This window comes from Armigeres subalbatus, chromosome 1 (genome assembly GCF_024139115.2).
Source record: "Armigeres subalbatus isolate Guangzhou_Male chromosome 1, GZ_Asu_2, whole genome shotgun sequence".
Taxonomy (NCBI): domain Eukaryota; kingdom Metazoa; phylum Arthropoda; class Insecta; order Diptera; family Culicidae; genus Armigeres; species Armigeres subalbatus.
The window spans coordinates 306,984,572-307,004,719 of NC_085139.1; the positions used below are offsets into that span (position 1 = coordinate 306,984,572).

The following is a 20,148-nucleotide window of genomic DNA, read 5'->3' on the forward strand; positions in this document are numbered from 1 at the left end:
GCCTTCCGAAAATTCTGGAACATCCGTGAAATAAAACAAAAAATAATAAATTTCATTGCATAGCACCATTTGACATTCAAACAACGGAATTTATTTTATTTGATTTATTCAAAGTAAGGCCTCTGCAGTACATAAAATTCCTCTACATTCAGCTCGGTCAGTATTTGCACGTCGTCAACTTTGTAGTCCACGGTGGGAGCTCAAATCGAACCACCTTGCTCTTTGCTCACCTCGCCTTCTTGTCCCCTGCGGATCCCTATCAGGAACCATTTTCACCGGGGTATTGTCCGAAATTCTGAGCATGACATTGTGTATGGATCACCTTGGCCACCGAGTGATTCTTTAGAAAATGAAAATATTCATTTCATAATTAAGGGAAGGTCCATTAATTACGTAATGCAAAAAATGGTTATTTTCAATCCCCCTCTCCCTTTGTCACACTTTTTTTATGAGGCATCTAAAAAAAATAAACCTTCCATACAAAAAGCGTTACTAGGGGGAGGATAAAGGTTCAAAATCGTAAACGTAATCGTAAATCGTTACGTAATTTATGAAAGAACCCATTCCGGATATTCCGGAGGACCATTTGGTAGCATGAATCACAATGCCAATGCTGTACTCAGAATGTACATACGAATGCTTAAAAAATATCGGTGCTTTGAATTGAAATTCATAAATTGGCCATTTTTATGAATGTTCTTGATTTCCGTTCTCTTAGGGTTCTTTCACAAAATTCGTAACGCTGAATTTGATAATTTTAATAACCAACTCTTCCTCTCGCAACCCTTTTGCTTTTCTCGCACAGCAAAGTTTTTTTTTATAAAAGGTTTAATTTTTTCGTACGGACCGTAGCGCTTGGTCTGACTTCCTCCTTCTCCCAAAAGCGTTACATAATTTGTAAACAGTCCCTTAGGAAAGCGAGAAAGGCACTATCATTACTAGGTGTCTTGCACATATTGGATACGTTACGGATACACACTGATAATACATATTTCTATTTTTGTAAGATGGGTGAAAATATTACTCCGGATAATCGAGCCATTTTCTCCGGATAATCGAGCCTCCGGTTAATCGAGCTTCCGGATAATCGAGTCCGGCCTGTACTAGCATTGACGAACCTATGTGTGAACAATGTTTCTTCTGAACATCCCTAGCAACTTCAAAACGACTTCTATAACTGATGAAAGATGATATGCAAATTTTGCTGAAGAAAACTACGAAAACCCGTGCCAATGGAAAACCGTCATGTCCATGCCTGTTCGTAGAGGCCATATGTACGATATTTCACTCAGTTTTTCCTGACCCAGATGTTCTCGGTTCTCCAAAATGTTCTGGAGTTTGGATCAATTGGTCTACCAGGTCAACTGCGCTCGACAGCAATCTGAAATCGACCAGTCATGTCCATACAAGTCCGTAGAGCTTACGCGTTGTGCAGATTGCCAGATGTTCTAGGTTCTCCAAACTGTTCTGGAGTTTGAATAAATTGGTCTACCAGGTCAACTGCGCTCGACAGCTATCCGAAATCGACCAGTCATGTCCATACAAGTCCGTAGAGCCCACGCGTATGATTTGCAGCTCAGATATACCCAAACCAGATGTTCTAGGATCTCCAATGTGTTCTGGAGTTTGGATCAAATGGTCTACCATGTCAACTGCGCTCGATAGCTATCTGAAATCGACCAGTCGAGCCCATACAAGTCTTTAGAGCCCACGAGTATGATTTGCAACTCTACAATGTGTTCTGGAGTTTGGATCAATTGGTCTACCAGGTCAACTACGCTTGATAGCTATTTGAAATCGATAAGTCATGTTAATAAAAGTCCGTAATGCCCATGCGTATGATGCGTAGGTTCTACAAACTGTTCTGAAGTTTGAATAAATTTGTCTACCAGATTAACCAGATCATAACGAAGGAATTCAGTTTCCTTCCGGAGGAATTCCTAGAGGAACTTTCGGAGGAACTTCCTAAGGAACTTCCGGGGGAATTTTTGGAGACATTTCCGGACGACTTCCTATTGGAACTTCCGGAGGAATTAACGGATGAAATCCTGGAAAAACTTCCGGAGGAATTCCTGGAGGAACTTCCGAAGGAATTGCTGGAAGAACTTCCGGAAGAAGGAAGGAATTTCTGGTGGAACTTCCTGAGGAATTTCTGGAGGAACTTCCGGAGGAATTGCTGAAGGAACTTCCGGAGGAATTTCTGGAGGACTTTCCGGAGGAATTTTTGGAGGAGCATCGGGAGGAATTCTTGGAGGAACTTTCGGAGGAATTCCAGAAGAATCTTCCAGAAGACTTCCTGGAGGAACTTTCGGAGGAATTTCTGGAGGAAGTTCCGAAGGAATTCCTGGAGGACTTTCCGGAGATATTTTTGGAGGAACTTCCGGAGGAATTCCTGGAGGAACTTCTGTAGAAATTTATGGAGAAACTTCTGGAGGAGCTTCCGGAGGAATTCCTAGAGTAACTCAGTTTGATTGACAATTTCATTTCAACGCCGACTTTTCGATCCGGAGATGGGATGTAATCACCCATCCTCTGGCTGCAAAAGACCCTCTATAGTGTGTGACAAAATTAGTGTCGAAAAGTGTTCGAAGTGAGCTATATTTTGTCCAATGAGGCCAGAAACAATTTCCACTTATCAAGTGACAAAACTCCGTACGAATATAGCGGTAATTAACAAATTGACTGCCATCGAGCCGTGAAGAACCCATCCCTGGATCTAAACGTCGGTGATGAAATAAAATTGTCAATTCCATTATTCTCGATTGAAAGCCACTCCGAAAATTTAACTACAAAATTTACAGTTGAAATTCATCCACCTCCTGGAGTAACTTCCGAAAGAATTCCTGGATGAACTTCCGGAGGAATTCATGGAAGAATTTCCGGAGGAATTTCTGGAGGGCTTTCCGGAGGTATTCCTGTAGGAACTTTCGGATGAAATCCTATAGAAACTTCCGGAGGAATTTCCAGTGAAACTCCATGTGGATCTTCCGCAGGAACTTCGAGAAGAATTCTCGGAAAAACTTCCGGAGGAATTCCTGGAGGAAGTTGCGACCAATTGATCCAAACTTCAGAACAGTTGAAAAACCTAGAACATTTGGTTCGGGTATTACTGAGTCTGCTTCCAGGGTTTTTATGAATATGATTGGTTGCTGTCAGATTTGCATCGAGCGCAGTTGACCTGGTAGACCGATTGATTAAAGTACACAATAGTTTTGAGAACCGAGAATATCTGGTTTGAGAAAAACAGAAGTGGAATATCAAACGCATGGTCTCTGCGTATGACGCATAGCCTACGAGTGCAGTTGACCTGGTACACCAATTGATCCAAACTCCAGAACAGATTGGAGAGCCTAGAACATCTGGTTTGGGTATATCTGAGCTGCAAATCATACGCGTGGACTCTACGGACTTGTATGGACATGACTAGTTGATTTCGGATAGCTATTAAGCGCAGTTGACCTGATAGACCAATAGATCCAAACTCCAGAACATTTTGGAGAACCGAGAACACTGAGTGAACTGAGTGAAATATCGTACATATGGCCTGTGGCAGAAAAAAACATATTGTTCACACATAGTATAGTCAATGCTAGTATAGTGTTAAAAAACATTTTTGGAACCTGCAAGTGTTGTTCACACCAAAATATGTCATGTAAAATAAATTTTACTATATTTTGGAAAAAAACATCCTTACTCACGCCCCCCAAGGGGAAAAAATGAGCATCCCTAGAAACATAACTCACCAGTATGGTGAAACTAGATAAGATGGGTAAGACATCCGTAAAAGAATTGTGAAAATCGGTCAAAAGACGGTTGAGAACCAGCTGTTTGAATATTTAGTTCCCATGATTTTCTGATCACGGTATTCGGCGTGTTAAGGCACTTACTTTGAGCCGATTCTACTCTGTTGAAAATGGTTCTGCGAATAGTGACCACCTAGTATCCACCTACATATATATATTATAGGTGCGGGTTCACTCAAAGTTCTCACGTTCCAATATCCGACTTTCCAATCGTTGTCCTGTATTCGTTGCCGGGTCTGTTGGCGTTAATCAATCCGTTTGCTCTATTTTTGCCTTTCTTGGTAACTGTAGAATCTTCGGTAGGCTACCTTACCAGGGTTGTGATACCTCTACATCGCGTTGTAAGGGCTGCCTTCTCGATGCTGATACCATGCTGCATGATATACACAGTTTAGTTTAGAGTTATTCGCTGGCTCACGGACGATGATCAGCCGTCCCTAACATGGATAACAGACGCTCGATCAGATTTGCACCTTTGGAGAGCAGCAAATCCTCCCTTCCATGTCAGCATACGACCATAGTTCAAACCGGGGTTGGTGGGATCTTCCCTAAGGTTGACCGTATCCCGGCCAGCACCACGAGGAGGTAGGGATAGGAGTTGCTGGGTAAGATGTTAAGGACCGCGAAATGGGGTCTATTTTATTCCTTCAGGTACGCGAAGTACCAATGGTACGCTTTACTCAGCATTTGCCGTGCCATCGGAAGAGGATGAAGCGTTTATTCGGCCTGAAAATAGTCTGCTTTAGCGGAAAATCTTGCTTATTCAGACAATTTTGTTTGTTGGAATACAGAAAATAAAATTATTAAAGAATGTTAGCGAAATATAATTTGACATGTATTTTTAATTTAATTTAATTGTATGAATTTGTTAAAAATCATTGATTCATATTAATATTGAGATAACATAAAAAAAATTGATATATCGCAACTTGTTTGGAACTGAGAAATATCTAACAATATACTCGAAGTTGAAAACCGGAATACGGGACTAGTTGGATTTTTCTCGCAATCTTAACGTACGGATTGCGAATGCCAGCTTCGCTAGTGGCGCGCTAGTCTAATTAGAGCCTAATTAGACTAGCGCACTACTAGCGAAGTTAAATTTAACGTACGGATTGCGAGAAAAATCCAACTTCAATAGTTACCCATTTCGGTTTTCAACTTGACAAGCGATAATATTCTTTTATATATGAAGCATATCAAATAGAGCGCGATATTCTTTTTATGTGAATGTGGAACAAAGACGAAACCCTAGTATCTTATGTTGTTTTTAATACTATAATACCCTTAATTATATTCGAGATTTGCCTAACACAAACATCCACGGTCCGATTGTTGAGATTTTCCTCTGCCGCCGTCTTCTTCATTCAGCTCTAGCGCGCAGTTAGAAACATTTTGTTTAGATAACACAGAGGACAAACGACGAAGGGAGAATATCAAACGATTGCGTCAGCGTCAGCACTTCGAGATGGGTCACGTAATTCACGACAGAACGCGTGCGCCCCATCAACAACGACGGCACGGTACGGCGGCAGCGCGCGGTCGGCCAGCAGTAAACGATCGAATCGATCTCTTGTTCGATCGTTCGCCCGTTGTTGTGCGAGACAAACTGGAACCGTCGCGACCCCCACAATGAATGACGCACCGCACCACCACAGTAGGCGGAGCTGCATCATGCGTTGCACGCACAAACACCGATACTTGGCGGGGCTGCCTCTGCATCAGCGCTCGTTTGGGAGGCAAAAGAGACTTCAATGAAGCTGCAAGTGACAAACTTTCTTATTTCAAACTTATTTCGATTAATTCACACGCGCACGTGTGGCTTTTTGGGTTGCCTTGCTGTGACGTTCTCCAAGATATGGTCTTCGATTGAATGCACATAAGAATGACACTTGTTTATGGCTTCGCAGGTTACTTGGCTGAGACGGTCAACATGCGCGGTTGGCCCGTGTTGGTTACAGGCCTGCTGCTCATCGCGGCAGTCTACGGAAATCGTGAGCACAAGGTGCGACTTAATTAGCGTAGTTTAGTGATCCGATTGCTTTGATGTCAAGTGTTTTGTCTCGATTTTAGGTCCACAACATAGTACTCTATCCGGATAAGCACTCGTGGTGTTCGACCAGAAACATAAGCCAGGTGATCAGTTACCCTGGATGCAAACAAGTGACAATCGATAACAATGTTTGCGTGGGAGCCTGCTTCAGTTACTCAATTCCTCACACCGAACCATCCGACCCAGGAGAAGTTATTGGACCATACTGCGACAGTTGTCAACCATCGGAAACATCATGGCATCATGTACGAAATTAATTATCACCAGTTAGCGATCTCGAATGGGGACAAATAACTTTTTCTGTTTTAGGTGACCTTGGACTGTTCGGAAAATTCCAGTAACAATGGCGATGAAGAAACGAAGCCTGCTGTCCTGGTGAAGCGTGTTCAGATAATCAAGAACTGTTCTTGTACGTCCTGCGAAAAGCAAACTCACAAAAAGCACCACAACAACCATCACCAGGACTACCAAGTAACTCAGGTGCCCTCAACCACCGCATCGTTAATCCAAAATGACATTCCAGAACTTCTGGAGGTTGTTCCTTACAGCGAAAACGACACCGAACCGATCCATCACTCACCCATCCACTCGCATCAAAGCGGAAACCACGGTACGACTTACATGCAACAGCATCAACTCAACCACTACGAGCACAACAGTCACACCGAGAACGTTAAGAAGCTACTGCACCAAAAAATTACCGGTCTCCTCAAAAGCATCGAGCAAACCAACTCCAAGCAAGACCGCGACCAGTTGATCGAAATGATCAAACTCATCAAGGGCTCGAGCGATCGCAACTGGGACGACCTGGTGGAGTCCCTCCAGTCCGAAAATGCCATTCTGGATTTCGATCGGCTCCGGGCGGAACTCGAATCGGAACAGGAGCCGCAGATCCACATCAAGCCGCAGTCCGCCGAACAACAGCAGGACCACGAACGGCTGCTGAAGCACCAGTTCGACATCCTGAATCATCATCCCCACCATCCGCACCACGGTCACCACCAGCAACATCATGCCGGGGACAAGCTGGACGAGCACCACCATCTGCAACGGGGACCGCACGGCTCTTTGGTCATCACGGCGGACGACGAGCACGAAATCAAGGAAAAGATCAACATCCACTCGCACGAGCTGAAACCGAATCATGCCGGAGTGATTCTCACCTACGACAACCACCACAGTGACCATAGTGGTAAAAACCATCACCATGGAGCGGATGGCGGACAGAGCGGTGGCGTGCCTCAGAATTGAGTTGATCGGCCACCACCAGCGGGCGAGAATTTTACGTTTGTTTATAAGCTTCTAGTCGTTAGTGATTTTTCTTTATATTTTCTCAAATTTAGATTCCGGAATGGACGGTGTTTAATCGAATCAGAGTTTTTATTATTCTACCCAATGAAAAAAAAAAAACATGTGTTTATATTTAACCTCCCCACCACAAACACTTAAAACGTACTAGGCAAAGAGTTTCTTCTTAAGTTAATATTTATTTTTTTGATTATTTTCTGTTGGAAAGCTGGTCTCTAGACAGAAATGGAAGTGAGCCGAGCGTAGGTAATGTAAGAACTGTTCTTTTACCACCCCCAAGAAATAATGGACATCTTGCAACGCGAAAGACACAAAAATGGAAGTCATTCGATGCCTTCCGGGAGTAGCCATGGTTAGATTTCAAATTTTGGAATTAAGCACGGAGTTATACTTGTGATCGTCAAAATCAAACAAATTGTATTGATAGAATAAAGATGAGTATGTATCCTGTGTCGGGGTATTTATTGGTGAGAAATCCTGGTCCTCGCTTGCGATGTTTGTTTTTATTGGGCTTTTCGAACGAAAACTTTTACGATATGCACGTGGTTGCGATTTCACAGCAAGGCGTATTGATCCTCAGGATTGTACTTTTCATCAACACCCAAAGAGCAGAGTTTAGATTTTTTAAAGTTCTGTATGAGAATCTTGCCAAATCTGTTTCTAATTTTGAGATGTGCAACAAATAGCTATAGATTGTTCCAAAAATGATAATACTAACAAATAGTCGGCAAATTAAACTGCATGTAACGTTCGATGCATCCTATAGATAACACCCATTTAATAAACTTAATGCATTTTTTTATATTTTGCGTCAAATTTAGAAAATCTTTAGCTTCTTTTTTGGTCAGAAAGTTTGGTTTGCACGAATGGACCATTTTTGTAATGATTTTTCTTGAAAAACTATGTAAGAAAAATGATGCTGACACACCGTTTTGGTTCGGCCAATTTCGTTTCGTTTCTTTTTATTATTATTATAGAGTTTTGGCACGTCCTCAGCAAGCTTGCTGGAAATTTTCACCTACCCCGGGCAATCTGAATGCCAAAGGGGATTAGGCTCTGTGGATCTCATTCGCCGGTTGACTTAAGAAGAGATTTCGGGACGATTCCGGTTGCTGAGATAACAACCGGGATTATAAGCACGTCCTCCAGGTGCCACATCTGCTTCAACTCCTCCGCCAAGTCGTGGTACTTCGTTATCTTATCGGAGAATGTTGTTTGGACATTATGGTCTAGCGGTACAGCAATGTCGATGAGGGTTACCCGCTTCAACCTTTTGTCGTAGACCACAATATCGGGCCGATTGGCACGAATGAGGACATCCGTTATGATCTCGCGATCCCAGTACCGCTTCCCGAAACTGTTTTCCAGACCCGGGGCAGGCACATATTTGTAGTAGGCGACAAACTGGTTAACCAAGTTGTGCTTTAAAGCAAGCTGTTGGTGCACAATCTTGGCTACTTCGTTATGAAGACCGAAATAGGCTAAATCAGCAAAGGCTGGACACCCGGACATGATATGCTCGATCGTCTCTCCTACTGAATTGCACTTCCTGCAGCGGTCCTCCACGTTCTCGTCCAATATATAGTGCCGACAGTTCTTCGTCGCAATTACCCGGTCCTGGATGGCTACCATTAATCCTTCTGTTTCTGAGAAGAGTTCATCCCGCACCAGCCACGTATTCGACGCCGCTTTGTCGAAATATACCAGCTCCAGTTGAGGTGGGTGCGTCCCATGCAACTCCTTCTGCTTCCACGATGCGATCAGAGTTTTGAAGTCGATCGAGTTTTAATGTCGCAATTCAGCTGATAGTCCTCCTGAGCCATATGCAGGGCACTGAATCCGTGGTCAGCTTCACACACAGCGCGATAGATTTCGTGGCGGTTCTGGCTTTCCACGAAGTATCTTCGCAACTGCTGGATCTGGGAAACACATAGTGTTTGTATATCGGTGACGCCTCTTCCTCCTACTGTACGTGGCAGGGTGACTCTCTCAATGGATGATTTTGGATGGTGCATGCGATGCTTAGTGAACGCCACTCATACTGCTCGATCTAACGCCTCCAAGTCAGTCTTGGTCCACTTCACCATGCCGAAACTGTATGTCAACAAGGGCACGGCAAACGTGTTTATCGCCTTCACCTTGTTGCCGGCCGACAAGAGGCTCTTCAAAATACCGTTGACGCGATGCAAGAACTTTTCCTGCAACTCTTTCTTGATCATCGTATGGCGAATTCCTTTCAGTTGCAGGAAACCTAGGAGCTTGTACGTTTCGCCTTCAACCATGTTTCGAATCTCCTCCTGTTCGTTGACGCGGAAACTGTCGGCATCCACCAGGTGACCCCAGTGTAGATGTATGGATCGACATTTATCGATGTCGTTGCTGAAAACTCCTTTCCCCACTCTTCAAATGATAGCCATAGTTGTGTTGGTTGAGTGCACTGCTAAGAGGGTTCATAGCAAGGCAAAACCATAGAGGATTAAAGGTATCGCCTTGGAATATGCCCCTCCTGATGCTGAGAATCCTGAACCGTAACACCTTTTCTTCATCGGTAATGTGTAGTGATGTGCTCCACATCCCCATAGCGTGCTGCATTAGCCTGATGACGTTACCGTCTATCTTATACAACTGCAGCTTAACTGCACCTTAAAGAGGTACTGCGTCGTACACCTTTTTATAGTCGATATAAGCCATGCTCAAGTTTCTTTACTTTTAGGATGCCTGCCCAACAACGACTGCATCAATGATGACCTGATCCTTGCAGCCTCGTGTGTTGCGTCGACAACCTTTTTGTTCAACGGTCATCAGGTTGTTGACGTCGTAATGATTCTGCACCCTTCTTGCTATTACCGATGACAGCACTTTGTACAGACGTCGTTATTGGTCTGTATTTAGCTGGGTTCAAATTGTTCCGATCCTCCGGTAAAAGATAAGTGACACCCCTTGTGATGAATTCTGGTAGCTACCCGGGGTTATCTAGTACCGTGTTGAAGCATTCCGCCATCCGCCCATGGACCGTTGTGAGTTTTCTATACCAGAAATTATGCACAAAATTGGGTCCTGGTGCAGTCCAATTCCTGGCATACCGGGTAGCCTCACGTATGTCTTGAGCGGGCACGTTGATACCGGTCATGTATCCAATTCTACCACAATATCGCTCTTCTTCTGCCATCCACAACCCATCGCCGTTGTGTATGACGGCGTTCTCTCATAGATTGGACCAAAACTGCGTGACTTCTCCAATCTCCGGAAGGCCCTCGCCAAAGTCGGCTTTGTCGTTTCGGATGTGGTTGTAGAACTCCCTTTCGTTGATGTTGAACATTCGATTTTGCTCCTTCCTCTTCGAACATTCTCCATAACATCGCAGTCATTTAGTTAGACCACTCAACCGCTGTACATGGTGAGATCATGGAGTTCTGTGGGTTTCACAATTTCAGCAATATTCCGAACCAGCCTGGTTGATCGATTCCCCTGCTTGTACTGTGTTAACCGACCAACCTTTGACCGCAGTGTGGCGGGTCTCCAGTCGTCGCATCCACGCGGGTTTTGTTGTTTAACTGTTGTTATTCAGGTTCAATAGCACGTGTGTCCTATTCTAAGCCTAGCTAAAATCACCTTGTGTAAGGTACGACTCCTTGCTCCAGTTTAACTATAAGTGGCAAGCAGAATGGACGTCTACCAGGGACAACAAGCTAAGGGAAGTAACTTAGCTTGTTGTCACTGGTAGACGTCCACTCTGCTTGCCACTTATAGTTAAACTGTTTTTTTTATTATTGTTGTAGCTTCTCTATTGTCCATCACGTTGGTTCCTATCCGTTCGACTTCGAGTGCTCTCTTTGCTTCCTCATCTGCCTTCTCATTGCATGCTATTCCAATGTGACTGATCATCGTCCGAGTGCCAGCGAGGGACTCTAAGTGAAACTGTGCACCATGGTCCACCGGAAATAAGGAGGAATGGTCCTCCGGAAATTTAGGGGGTTTGGTGTCAGGCCTTGCAAGCCAGCCAAAAAAAAACTCACGCAACGAACAATCAACAAGAGAGTACGGACCGGAACCATCGGCGGAGACCACTGCGACGAAAAAGGACTAGCGATTGGAAACTCGGTTCGTGGAACTGCAAATCTCTCAACTTCATCGGGAGCACACGCATACTCGCCGATGTGCTCAAGGACCGTGGATTCGGCTTCGTAGCGCTGCAGGAGGTTTGTTGGAAGGGATCAATGGTGCAAACGTTTAGAGGTAATCATACCATCTACCAGAGCTGCGGCAACACACACGAGCTGGGAACAGCTTTCATAGTGATGGGCGACATGCAAAGGCGCGTGATCGGGTGGTGGCTGATCAGTGATCAACGAGAGAATGTGCAGGTTGAGGATCAAAGGCCGGTTCTTCAACTTCAGCATAATCAACGTCCATAGCCCACACTCCGGAAGCACTGATGATGGTGATAAGGACGCATTCTACGCGCAGCTGGAACGTGAGTACGATAGCTGCCCAAGCCACGACGTCAAAATCATCATAGGAGATTTGAACGCTCAGGATGGCCAAGAGGAGGAGTTTAGACCGACTATTGGGAAGTTCAGCGCTCACCGGCTGACGAACGAAAACGGCCTACGACTAATTGATTTTGCTGCCTCCAAGAATATGGCCATTCGCAGCACCTACTTCCAACACAGCCTCCCGTATCGGTACACCTGGAGATCACCACTGCAGACAGAATCACAAATCGACCACGTTCTGATTGATGGACGGCACTTCTCCGATATTATCGACGTCAGGACATATCGTGGCGCTAACATCGACTCTGACCACTATCTGGTGATGGTTAAACTGCGCCTAAAACTATCCGTCATCAACAATGCTCGGTACGGACAACCGCCGCGGTACGACCTAGAGTGACTGAAGCAACCTGTTGTCGCCACTGCATACGCGCAGCATCTCGAGGCAGCGTTGCCGGAAGAGGGTGAGCTCGATGGGGCCCCTCTTGAGGACTGCTGGAATACAGTCAAAGCAGCCATTAACGACGCAGCGGAGAACAAAGTCGGGTATATAGGTCGAAGTCGACGGAACGATTGGTTCGACGAAGAGTGCAGACAGATTCGGGAGGAGAAGGACGCAGCGCGGGCGGTCGCGCTGCAGCAAGGTACCCGGCAGAACGTCGAACGTTATAGACGGAAGCGGAGACAGCAGACCCGCCTTTTTCAGGAGAAGAAACGCCGCCTGGAAGAAGCGGAGTGCGAGGAGATGGAACAGTTGTGCCGTTCTCAAGAAACACGCAAGTTCTACCAGAAGCTCAACGCATCCCGCAAAGGCTTCGTGCCGCAAGCCAAAATGTGCAAGGATAAGGATAGGAGCATCTTGACGGACGAACGTGTGGTGATCGAAAGGTGGAGGGACATTTGAAAGGCGCTGAGAGTACAGGCAGTGAAAATCAAGGCAGCGGAGGAGATGACTACGTCAGTTCAGCGGACGATGGAGCCAACCAGCCCCCACCTTGAGGGAAGTTAAGGATGCCATCCAACAGCTAAAGACCAATAAAGCAGCTGGTAAGGATGGTATCGGAGCTGAGCTCATCAAGATGGTCCCGGAAAAGCTAGCCACTTGCCTGCACAAATTGATAGTCGGAATCTGGGAAACTGAACAGCTACCGGAGGAGTGGAAGAAAGGGGTTATATGCCCCATCTACAAGAAAGGCGACAAGCTGGAGTGTGAGAACTTTCGGGCGATCACCATGCTTAATGCCGCCTACAAAGTGATATCCCAGATCATCTTCCGTCGTCTGTCACCATTAGTGAATGAGTTCGTGGGAAGTTATTAAGCCGGCTTCGTTGACGGCCGCTCGACAACGGACCAGATCTTTACTGTACGGCAAATCCTTCAAAAATGCCGTGAATACCAGGTCCCAACGCACCATCTGTTCGTTGATTTCAAGGCGGCATACGACAGTATAGACCGCGTAGAGCTATGGAAAATTATGGACGAGAACAGCTTTCCTGGGAAGCTTACCAGACTGATCAAAGCAACGGTGGATGGTGTGCAAAACTGTGTGAAGATTCCAGGCGAACATTGCAGTTTGTTCGAATCGCGCCGGGGACTAAAACAAGGTGATGAACTGTTGTTCAACATTGCGCTAGAAGGTGTCATGCGGAAAGCCGGGTGTAACAGCCGGGGTACGATTTTCAACAGATCCAGTCAATTTATTTGTTTCGCGGATGACATGGACATTGTCGGCCGAACATTTGCAAAGGTGGTAGAACTGTACATCCGCCTGAAACGTGAAGCAACAAAAGTTGGACTGCAGGTGAATGCGTCAAAGACAAAGTACATGCTTGTGGGCGGAACCGAGCGCGACAGGGCCCGCCTGGGAAGCAGTGTTACGATAGACGGGGATACCTTCGAGGGGGTCGAGGAATTCGTCTACCTCGGATCCTTGCTAACGGTTGATAACAATGTTGGCCGTGAAATACGAAGGCGCATCATCTGTAGAAGTCGGGCCTACTACGGGCTCCAGAAGAAACTGCGGCCACCGCACCAAATGTGTCATGTACAAGATGCTATTGTCCTCTACGGACATGAAACATGGACAATACTCGAGGAAGACTTGCAAGCACTCGGAGTATTCGAGAGACAGGTGCTTAGGACTGTTCGGCCACATTGATAGTTGACGTAAAGTCAATGTCAACTTCTCTCCACGAACAGCTTAGATAGCCGTGTGGTGTCGGCAGCTGGTTATCTGGCTAAGAATAACATTACGGATTGCCTGTTCCAGTGGTAAAAGTCCATCATATAGGTGACCCCTAATTCTAGGTGTGATGCGGCTTTATGCTTACCGTGCCTACGAATGAATGGTTAGGGGGTCTAGTAAGAACCTAACCGCAATCGGAGCCTGTGAAGCACCAGGGCCCCCTTCACAGCATTTAGCCCTCGCTGCGCTAACCGGAGCTATGACGTAGTTGACTTTTTGCTTCTCCGAGATATTCGACTACTTTTATTCAATCTCAACGTGAGGTTAAATAAGAGTGGGGTTATGAATATGTGTTTTACTTAGTTTTCAACAAATTACCACCTATATGGATTCGCATTATGCGTTTTTTACAATGTACTTTGTGTTTGTCATCTATATGGATTCGCATTATGCGTTTTTCACAGTGTACTCTGTGTTTCGTCTTGAACGTTCGGCTTCGGCTACTCTTGTTTAATCTCAACTTGAGGTTAACCCTTGAATGCGCAATGTTGTTTTAAAACAACAAACCGAAAATACGTTTATTGTGAATAAATTTAATAGTTATTTACGTTAAAAATATTTTCGGCGATTTCTAAAAAAATCGCCTTGCGCCTTTAAGGGTTAAATAAGGGTGGGGTTATGAATATGTTTTTTTACTTAGTTTTTCAACAAATTGTCACCTATATGGATTCGCATTATGCGTTTTTCACAGTGCACTATGTGTTTCGTCTTTGACGTTCGTCCATTGTTACGTCCTCAGTGTTTCTGAGACACCTCTCTTTAGTCCCTAGTATTTGAATCTATATAATTGGCTTTCCTATAAATTGTATATCATATGCATTTGCATTGTGTGACTTATCCAGTATATGTTATGCTTCGCGTTTCATTGCGTTTTACAAAATGCATCGTATGTATGTATTATTGATTGTATCCTCCTTCTCCAGAAACCTGTTCCATTCTCCTTTCCAACTTCACTTCCTCTTCCTTTCCCTTTTTCACCTCCTTTTCCGTCAGGTAAATGATGAGAAAGGCCAGTGGAGGCGATGGCACAAATCTCCCAAATTGAGTGTGAGCCAGCGACATTTTTATTGCCAATTTTTGCGTTACGGATCTTCCCATAGCACAGTGTTTCCTACTCTTCTAATAAACGCATGATCTGTCGTGATAATATCCCAGCTCACTATTTAATGGCAATTACTTTTTCTATACTATATTTTCAGGAATTTCGCTATACGCCGAATGTTGCGAAACCACAAAGTGGATGCAGGCCAATCTGGAGAGAACCTCATTTCAAGAACATAATCCAGATAAGTACACAAATATATTGCAAAGACAGCCTTTTAAAAATCGGATTTCCAAAAATGATTTGCTTTTTTATATTATGGTTCTTATACCATTGTTATACCAATTAAAACTAGAAATTGAGCATATTTTTTTTTCTTCTTGGAACAATTATGATATTTGAATCTAAATCTAATATAATTTAGCACTCTTATGTTCGCTTAGTAAGCCTTTAGGTTTTTGAAACATGTTTTGTTGTGTTTTGACAACGTTATACTTTACTCTTGAGAGCATTTTTAATTTGGTGACATTACAGTACAAAAAGATTGTGGTTTTTACACTAATAAACTTATGTACGATGTATAAATGTATACCTTGATTATTGTATGAAACCTCACGGAAGATAATATGTACATCAGAGATTACATCAAATAGTTTTACAAATTTCTCCCGGTTTGAACCTCGGAATAATTTCAGCAGTGAGGGTTGGAAAATTCTACCTTCTCAAGAGCGTATACCGAAACGAGGATGATTTGCAACGAAATGATGGAACCTTTAGTGAACTTGTTCCCCAATCAAATAGTGAAACAGTGTTATGAACTAGAATAAATTTGTGTACACATTCTGGATTTATTATTTTTCGTACCCAATTTGGCAATTTGGCTCCGTGATCACGAATCCTATTTTATTTTCTCTGCAACCTTTTGAACATATGTATTTAGCATGCTACCGTCGTCGTGGGTGACAATGGGTCTGGTGGGTGAGAATGGATCAGCGCCCTCACCAACAGTCTGGAGGTCGGATAACAAAATCGTTAAAAAATGTCTCTTTTAGTTCAGTTTTCTTGTCCTCAGATACATTAAATCTATTCTACAAGCATTCCATGTAGTTGAAACAGTGACCCATTCTCACCCCCATTTGACCTATTAATGTCACCCCCGACGGCGGTTTAAAAAAAAATCCCGCGGCTTGCGGTTTTCGGTGGGATGTGTGGCTGGCTCATCTCGGATCTCAACGATGATTGTTCTCTAAGGTGGCTCAAAAAAAACTCAATTTTTTTTATGAGCCTTCTGATGGGCTTCTTTCGGTTTTCTACATAACATTATGTATTAAATTCTTCAAGATCTGAATGAGTATCACAGTACTTCATAGTAAATTGTGCCGTCCAACTGCAATTCCCTTTTTTTATGTTTCTGCATACATTTTTCCATATAAACTTTCAACAGTTTAGCACCGCCCAAACGTTGACCGATTTGGCTGAAATTTTGTCCAGAGCATCAGGGCATCAAATAGAACCGAATAAGGGAGGCCCATGGCGGGCAGCGTAGTTCGCCTCCGCGCGGTGCTCACTGGAAACGATAGCGTATCAACGGCAGTTGAAGGGCTAGGCGGCTAAATGGACTACAACAAAGGGAGCGCTGATTAGTGCATTGAGACTTAGACTGCCAGTTAAGTCTCAATTACGGTTCTGGCAGGCGCGTTAAAGGTTGTGTGTTTTGGTATATTGTTATATTGTGTATTGCGAGGGCTGACAGCCGAGTTATTCTACTCCCTTAGTAGATCCGGGTGAAACCGACTCGAAACGGCGGGTGGGCTAATGGCAAGGCTGCCTTCCGTCCCATAAAACCGTGGCGGGCCTTGTGGCACGCTGTCCAATCCTGCTGCCTGGTTGGTGACCAGACAGAAGTAGGCTCAGATGAACTCCCTGACTAACGCCGATCTGGCTCTGAACACGAGAGTGTCAACCCACGCATGTCAACCCAACGCTCACCAGGAGGGAGGTCGGAAGCGAGAAGGGGGAGACACGTACTTCGGCAGAACCCTTGGATGGAAGGTCGCGACGCAAGAGGTGATTGACACCACCTCAAGTCTCGGCGAGGGAGGGACTGCGGCGCGCTCCAAACGCGCCCGGCAGCAGTCAGAGGGTCGGTCCGGTAACGTAACGAGTTCGATAGGGCGCCCGATCGTCGTGAGAGGGCACCAAATCAGGCGAAACCACGAGGGAAGGGCAACGGTGCGGCTCAGGTTACTAAACCCAAGGGTGATGGTAGCCAATCTGCGATGACTGCTCAGCGGACCGAAAATCCCTGGCAGCTCGTTAGCAGAGTTAAGAGGAGGGAAGAGGGTCCTCACCCCGCAAGGAAACATAGGGACAGAGGTGAGGCCTTGTTGGTCAAGACCGACAAAGAGAGGTACGCCGACGTTCTTAAGACCATGCTAAGTGCCCATGCTAGGGGCCCTCCTTAGCCGTGCGGTAAGACGCGCGGCTACAAAGCAAGACCATGCTGAGGGTGGCTGGGTTCGATTCCCGGTGCCGGTCTAGACAATTTTCGGATTGGAAATTGTCTCGACTTCCCTGGGCATAAAAGTATTATCGTTTTAGCCTCATGATATACGAATGCAAAAATGGTAACTTGGCGTAGAAACCTCGCAGTTAATAACTGTGGAAGTGCTTAATGAACACTAAGCTGTGAGGCAACTCTGTCCCCATTGTGGGGATGTAATGCCAATAAGAAGAAGAAGAAGAAGTGCCGAAAAGCTTTCAACACTGGGTGAGGACGTGCGAAGCGTCAGACGCACCAAGGCAGGTGAACTGATCTTGGTGGTGACGCGTGGAGTAAAGGCGAGCGGTACCGTCTATAAGAGGTTGGCCCAGGAGGTCCTGGGTGAGGGAAGTGATGTCCCTCGGCACCGAGGTGACCCTCCGGTGTAAACAGCTGGACGAAGTCACCGAGGCAGAGGATCTCATTTCATCGGTAAAGTTGTAGTGCGATATAGAAGTCGAGCGGTCTTCTATTCGTCTTAGAGGTGGGCCCTTTGGCACACCGGTAGCGGACGCCAAAAAGGTCCTGGCGGTCGGGAAACTGGCCGGACCGAAGTAACCTGTGTCGTCGTTGTGGAGAGGAGGGACATTTTACGCAGGCCTGCGATAAAGCACCAAGGTGCCTTATCTGCGCTAGTAGGAAGCAAGCCCGTAACCATGTTATGGGTGGACCTACTTGTCCCTTCGGTGGTGGCAATAAGAAATCACCGTGCGGGTAGCACAGCTTAATCTTAACCATTGTGCTACTATCCAGCAGCTACTGTGGCAGTCGGTCTCTGAGTCAGAGGCCGACGTCGCTATTCTTGCAGATCCGTACCGTGTCCTTGCCAATAACGGAAACTGGGTCGCGGACGACTCCAAGATGGCGGCGATCTGCACAACGGGCCGGTTCCCGGTCCAAGAGGTCGTACACACACCTGTTGAAGGTGTCGCCATAGCTAAGATCAACGGGGTGTTCTATTGTAGCTGCTATGCCCCACCACGGTGGCCAATAGAGCAATTCACCCGGATGGTCGATAGGCTATCGTCCGACCTTGTAGGTCGGAAGCCGGTTTTCATAGCGGGGGACTTCAATGCTTGGGCGGTGGAGTGGGGAAGCCGCTGCACCAATCAGAGAGGTCAAGCTTTGTTAGAGGCTCTAGCAAAGTTGGAGGTCGTGTTAGCCAATGACGGCTCAACCAGCACTTTCCGTAGGAATGGGGTGGAGTCGTTCATTGATGTTACGTTCTGTAGCCCCGGCCTAGCCGGGGGACTGAACTGGAGGGTCGACGAGGGCTACACCCACAGCGATCACCTAGCCATCCGCTACGTGATCAGCTGTGGTGTGCAGCAACCGAGGTTGAGGAATCCCCGTCAAGTCCGTGGTGGAAGGCCCAAAGCTTCGACAGCGAAGTTTTCACCGCGGCGCTGGGACTGGAGGGTAACACCGACAGTCTTACAGTGGACTTACAGTGAATCGCGTACTCTCATACGAGACCGATGAAGGGGAGGGTAGTGCTTCTATCACCGCAGGAGCCCCTCAGGGATCTATCCTGGGCCCGGTGCTATGGAACACTATGTACGATAGTGTTTTAAGACTGAAGTTCCCCCCAGGAGTTAAGATAGTTGGCTTCGCCGACGACATAACGCTGGAGGTTTACGGAGAGTCGATTGTTGAAGTGGAACTGACGGCGGCCCACGCGATCGCTATAGTAGAGGAATGGATGAGCTCAAGGCAGCTGGGGCTATCTCATCACAAAACGGAGTTGGTTGTTGTTAACAACCGTAAGTCGGTACAGGAGACAGTGGCTCGCGTTGGCGGCTGTGAGATCATTTCCAAGCGGGAGGTGAAGCTCCTCAGGGTGCTGATCGACGATAGACTGAACTTCGGTAGTCACGTAGATTACGCCTGCAGGAGAGCTTCGACATTATTGCGGCATTATCCAGGATGATGTTCAATAGTTCGGGGGTGCGCTTCAGCAGACGCAGGTTATTAGCTGGGGTTGCAGTATCTATCCTTAGATACGGCGGCCCAGCTTGGGCCTCAGCGCTTAGCGTCGAACGTAACATGCAGAAGCTGGAGAGTGTACACAGGCTAGCATGCTTCAGAGTGATAAGTGCCTACCGCACGGTATCACGGGATGCAGCTTGTGTGATTGCGTGTATGTTACCCATTGGACTAGGAGGAGGAGACGAGGACGAGGAGAGTTTCGAAATGCGCGAAACCAGCGGAGCCCGTAAAGCCATTAGAGTCACCTCGACTATCAAGTGGCAGCGGGACTGGGATAACTCTTCTAAGGGTAGGTGGACCCATCGGCTGATACCTAGCGTATCAAGATGGGTTAACATAGGAGGCATGGAGGAGTTCACTTCCATCTGACACAGTTCCTGTCAGACCATGGCTGCTTTAGGTGGTACCTGCATAGGTTTGGGCATACGGACTCTCCCGTTGGCCCGGACTGTCCAGGGGTCGACGAAACTGCCGAGTACGTACTATTCGTATGTCCTCGTTTCGTCGATGAGAGGAGCGGAATGCTTGAGGTGTGCGGGAGAGACACTACCCCGAATAATCTTATCCAGAGTATGTGTCAAGAGGTGGAAAAGTGGAATGCGGTCTCGGCCGCTACCACTCAGATTGCCAGCATCTTGCAGCGCAATTGGCGCGCCGAGCAGCAGTCGG

The 20,148-nt window shown here is 46.1% G+C and overlaps 3 protein-coding genes across 3 annotated transcripts in view; all 3 read left to right on the plus strand.

The window, feature by feature from the left end:
* The window catches only part of LOC134207885 (uncharacterized), a 47,487-nt gene extending 39,873 nt beyond the window's left edge, over window positions 1–7,614 (plus strand). Inside the window, exons 2-4 of the mRNA XM_062683887.1 lie at window positions 5,714–5,808; window positions 5,877–6,101; window positions 6,166–7,614. Coding sequence (XP_062539871.1) covers window positions 5,737–5,808; window positions 5,877–6,101; window positions 6,166–7,107 — 1,239 coding nt within the window. The 5' untranslated portion in view covers window positions 5,714–5,736 and the 3' untranslated portion in view covers window positions 7,108–7,614. The remainder of the gene's footprint in view (window positions 1–5,713; window positions 5,809–5,876; window positions 6,102–6,165) is intronic.
* The window catches only part of LOC134207880 (partitioning defective 3 homolog), a 449,770-nt gene extending 434,233 nt beyond the window's left edge, over window positions 1–15,537 (plus strand). The window contains exon 9 of the mRNA XM_062683878.1: window positions 15,106–15,537. Within this exon, the coding sequence (XP_062539862.1) occupies window positions 15,106–15,187 (82 nt within the window). The 3' untranslated portion in view covers window positions 15,188–15,537. The remainder of the gene's footprint in view (window positions 1–15,105) is intronic.
* Window positions 15,538–19,416: 3,879 nt separating this feature from the next.
* On the plus strand, window positions 19,417–19,848 carry LOC134207550 (uncharacterized). The gene has a single exon (XM_062683254.1). It carries the CDS (start codon window positions 19,417–19,419, stop codon window positions 19,846–19,848), a length of 432 nt encoding a protein of 143 aa, XP_062539238.1.
* The last annotated feature ends 300 nt before the right edge of the window (window positions 19,849–20,148 follow it).

What these genes read in the sequence shown, in the direction of transcription:
- LOC134207550 (XM_062683254.1), top strand. Translation starts at nt 19,417, where the DNA reads ATGATGTTCAATAGTTCGGGGGTGCGCTTCAGCAGACGCAGGTTATTA.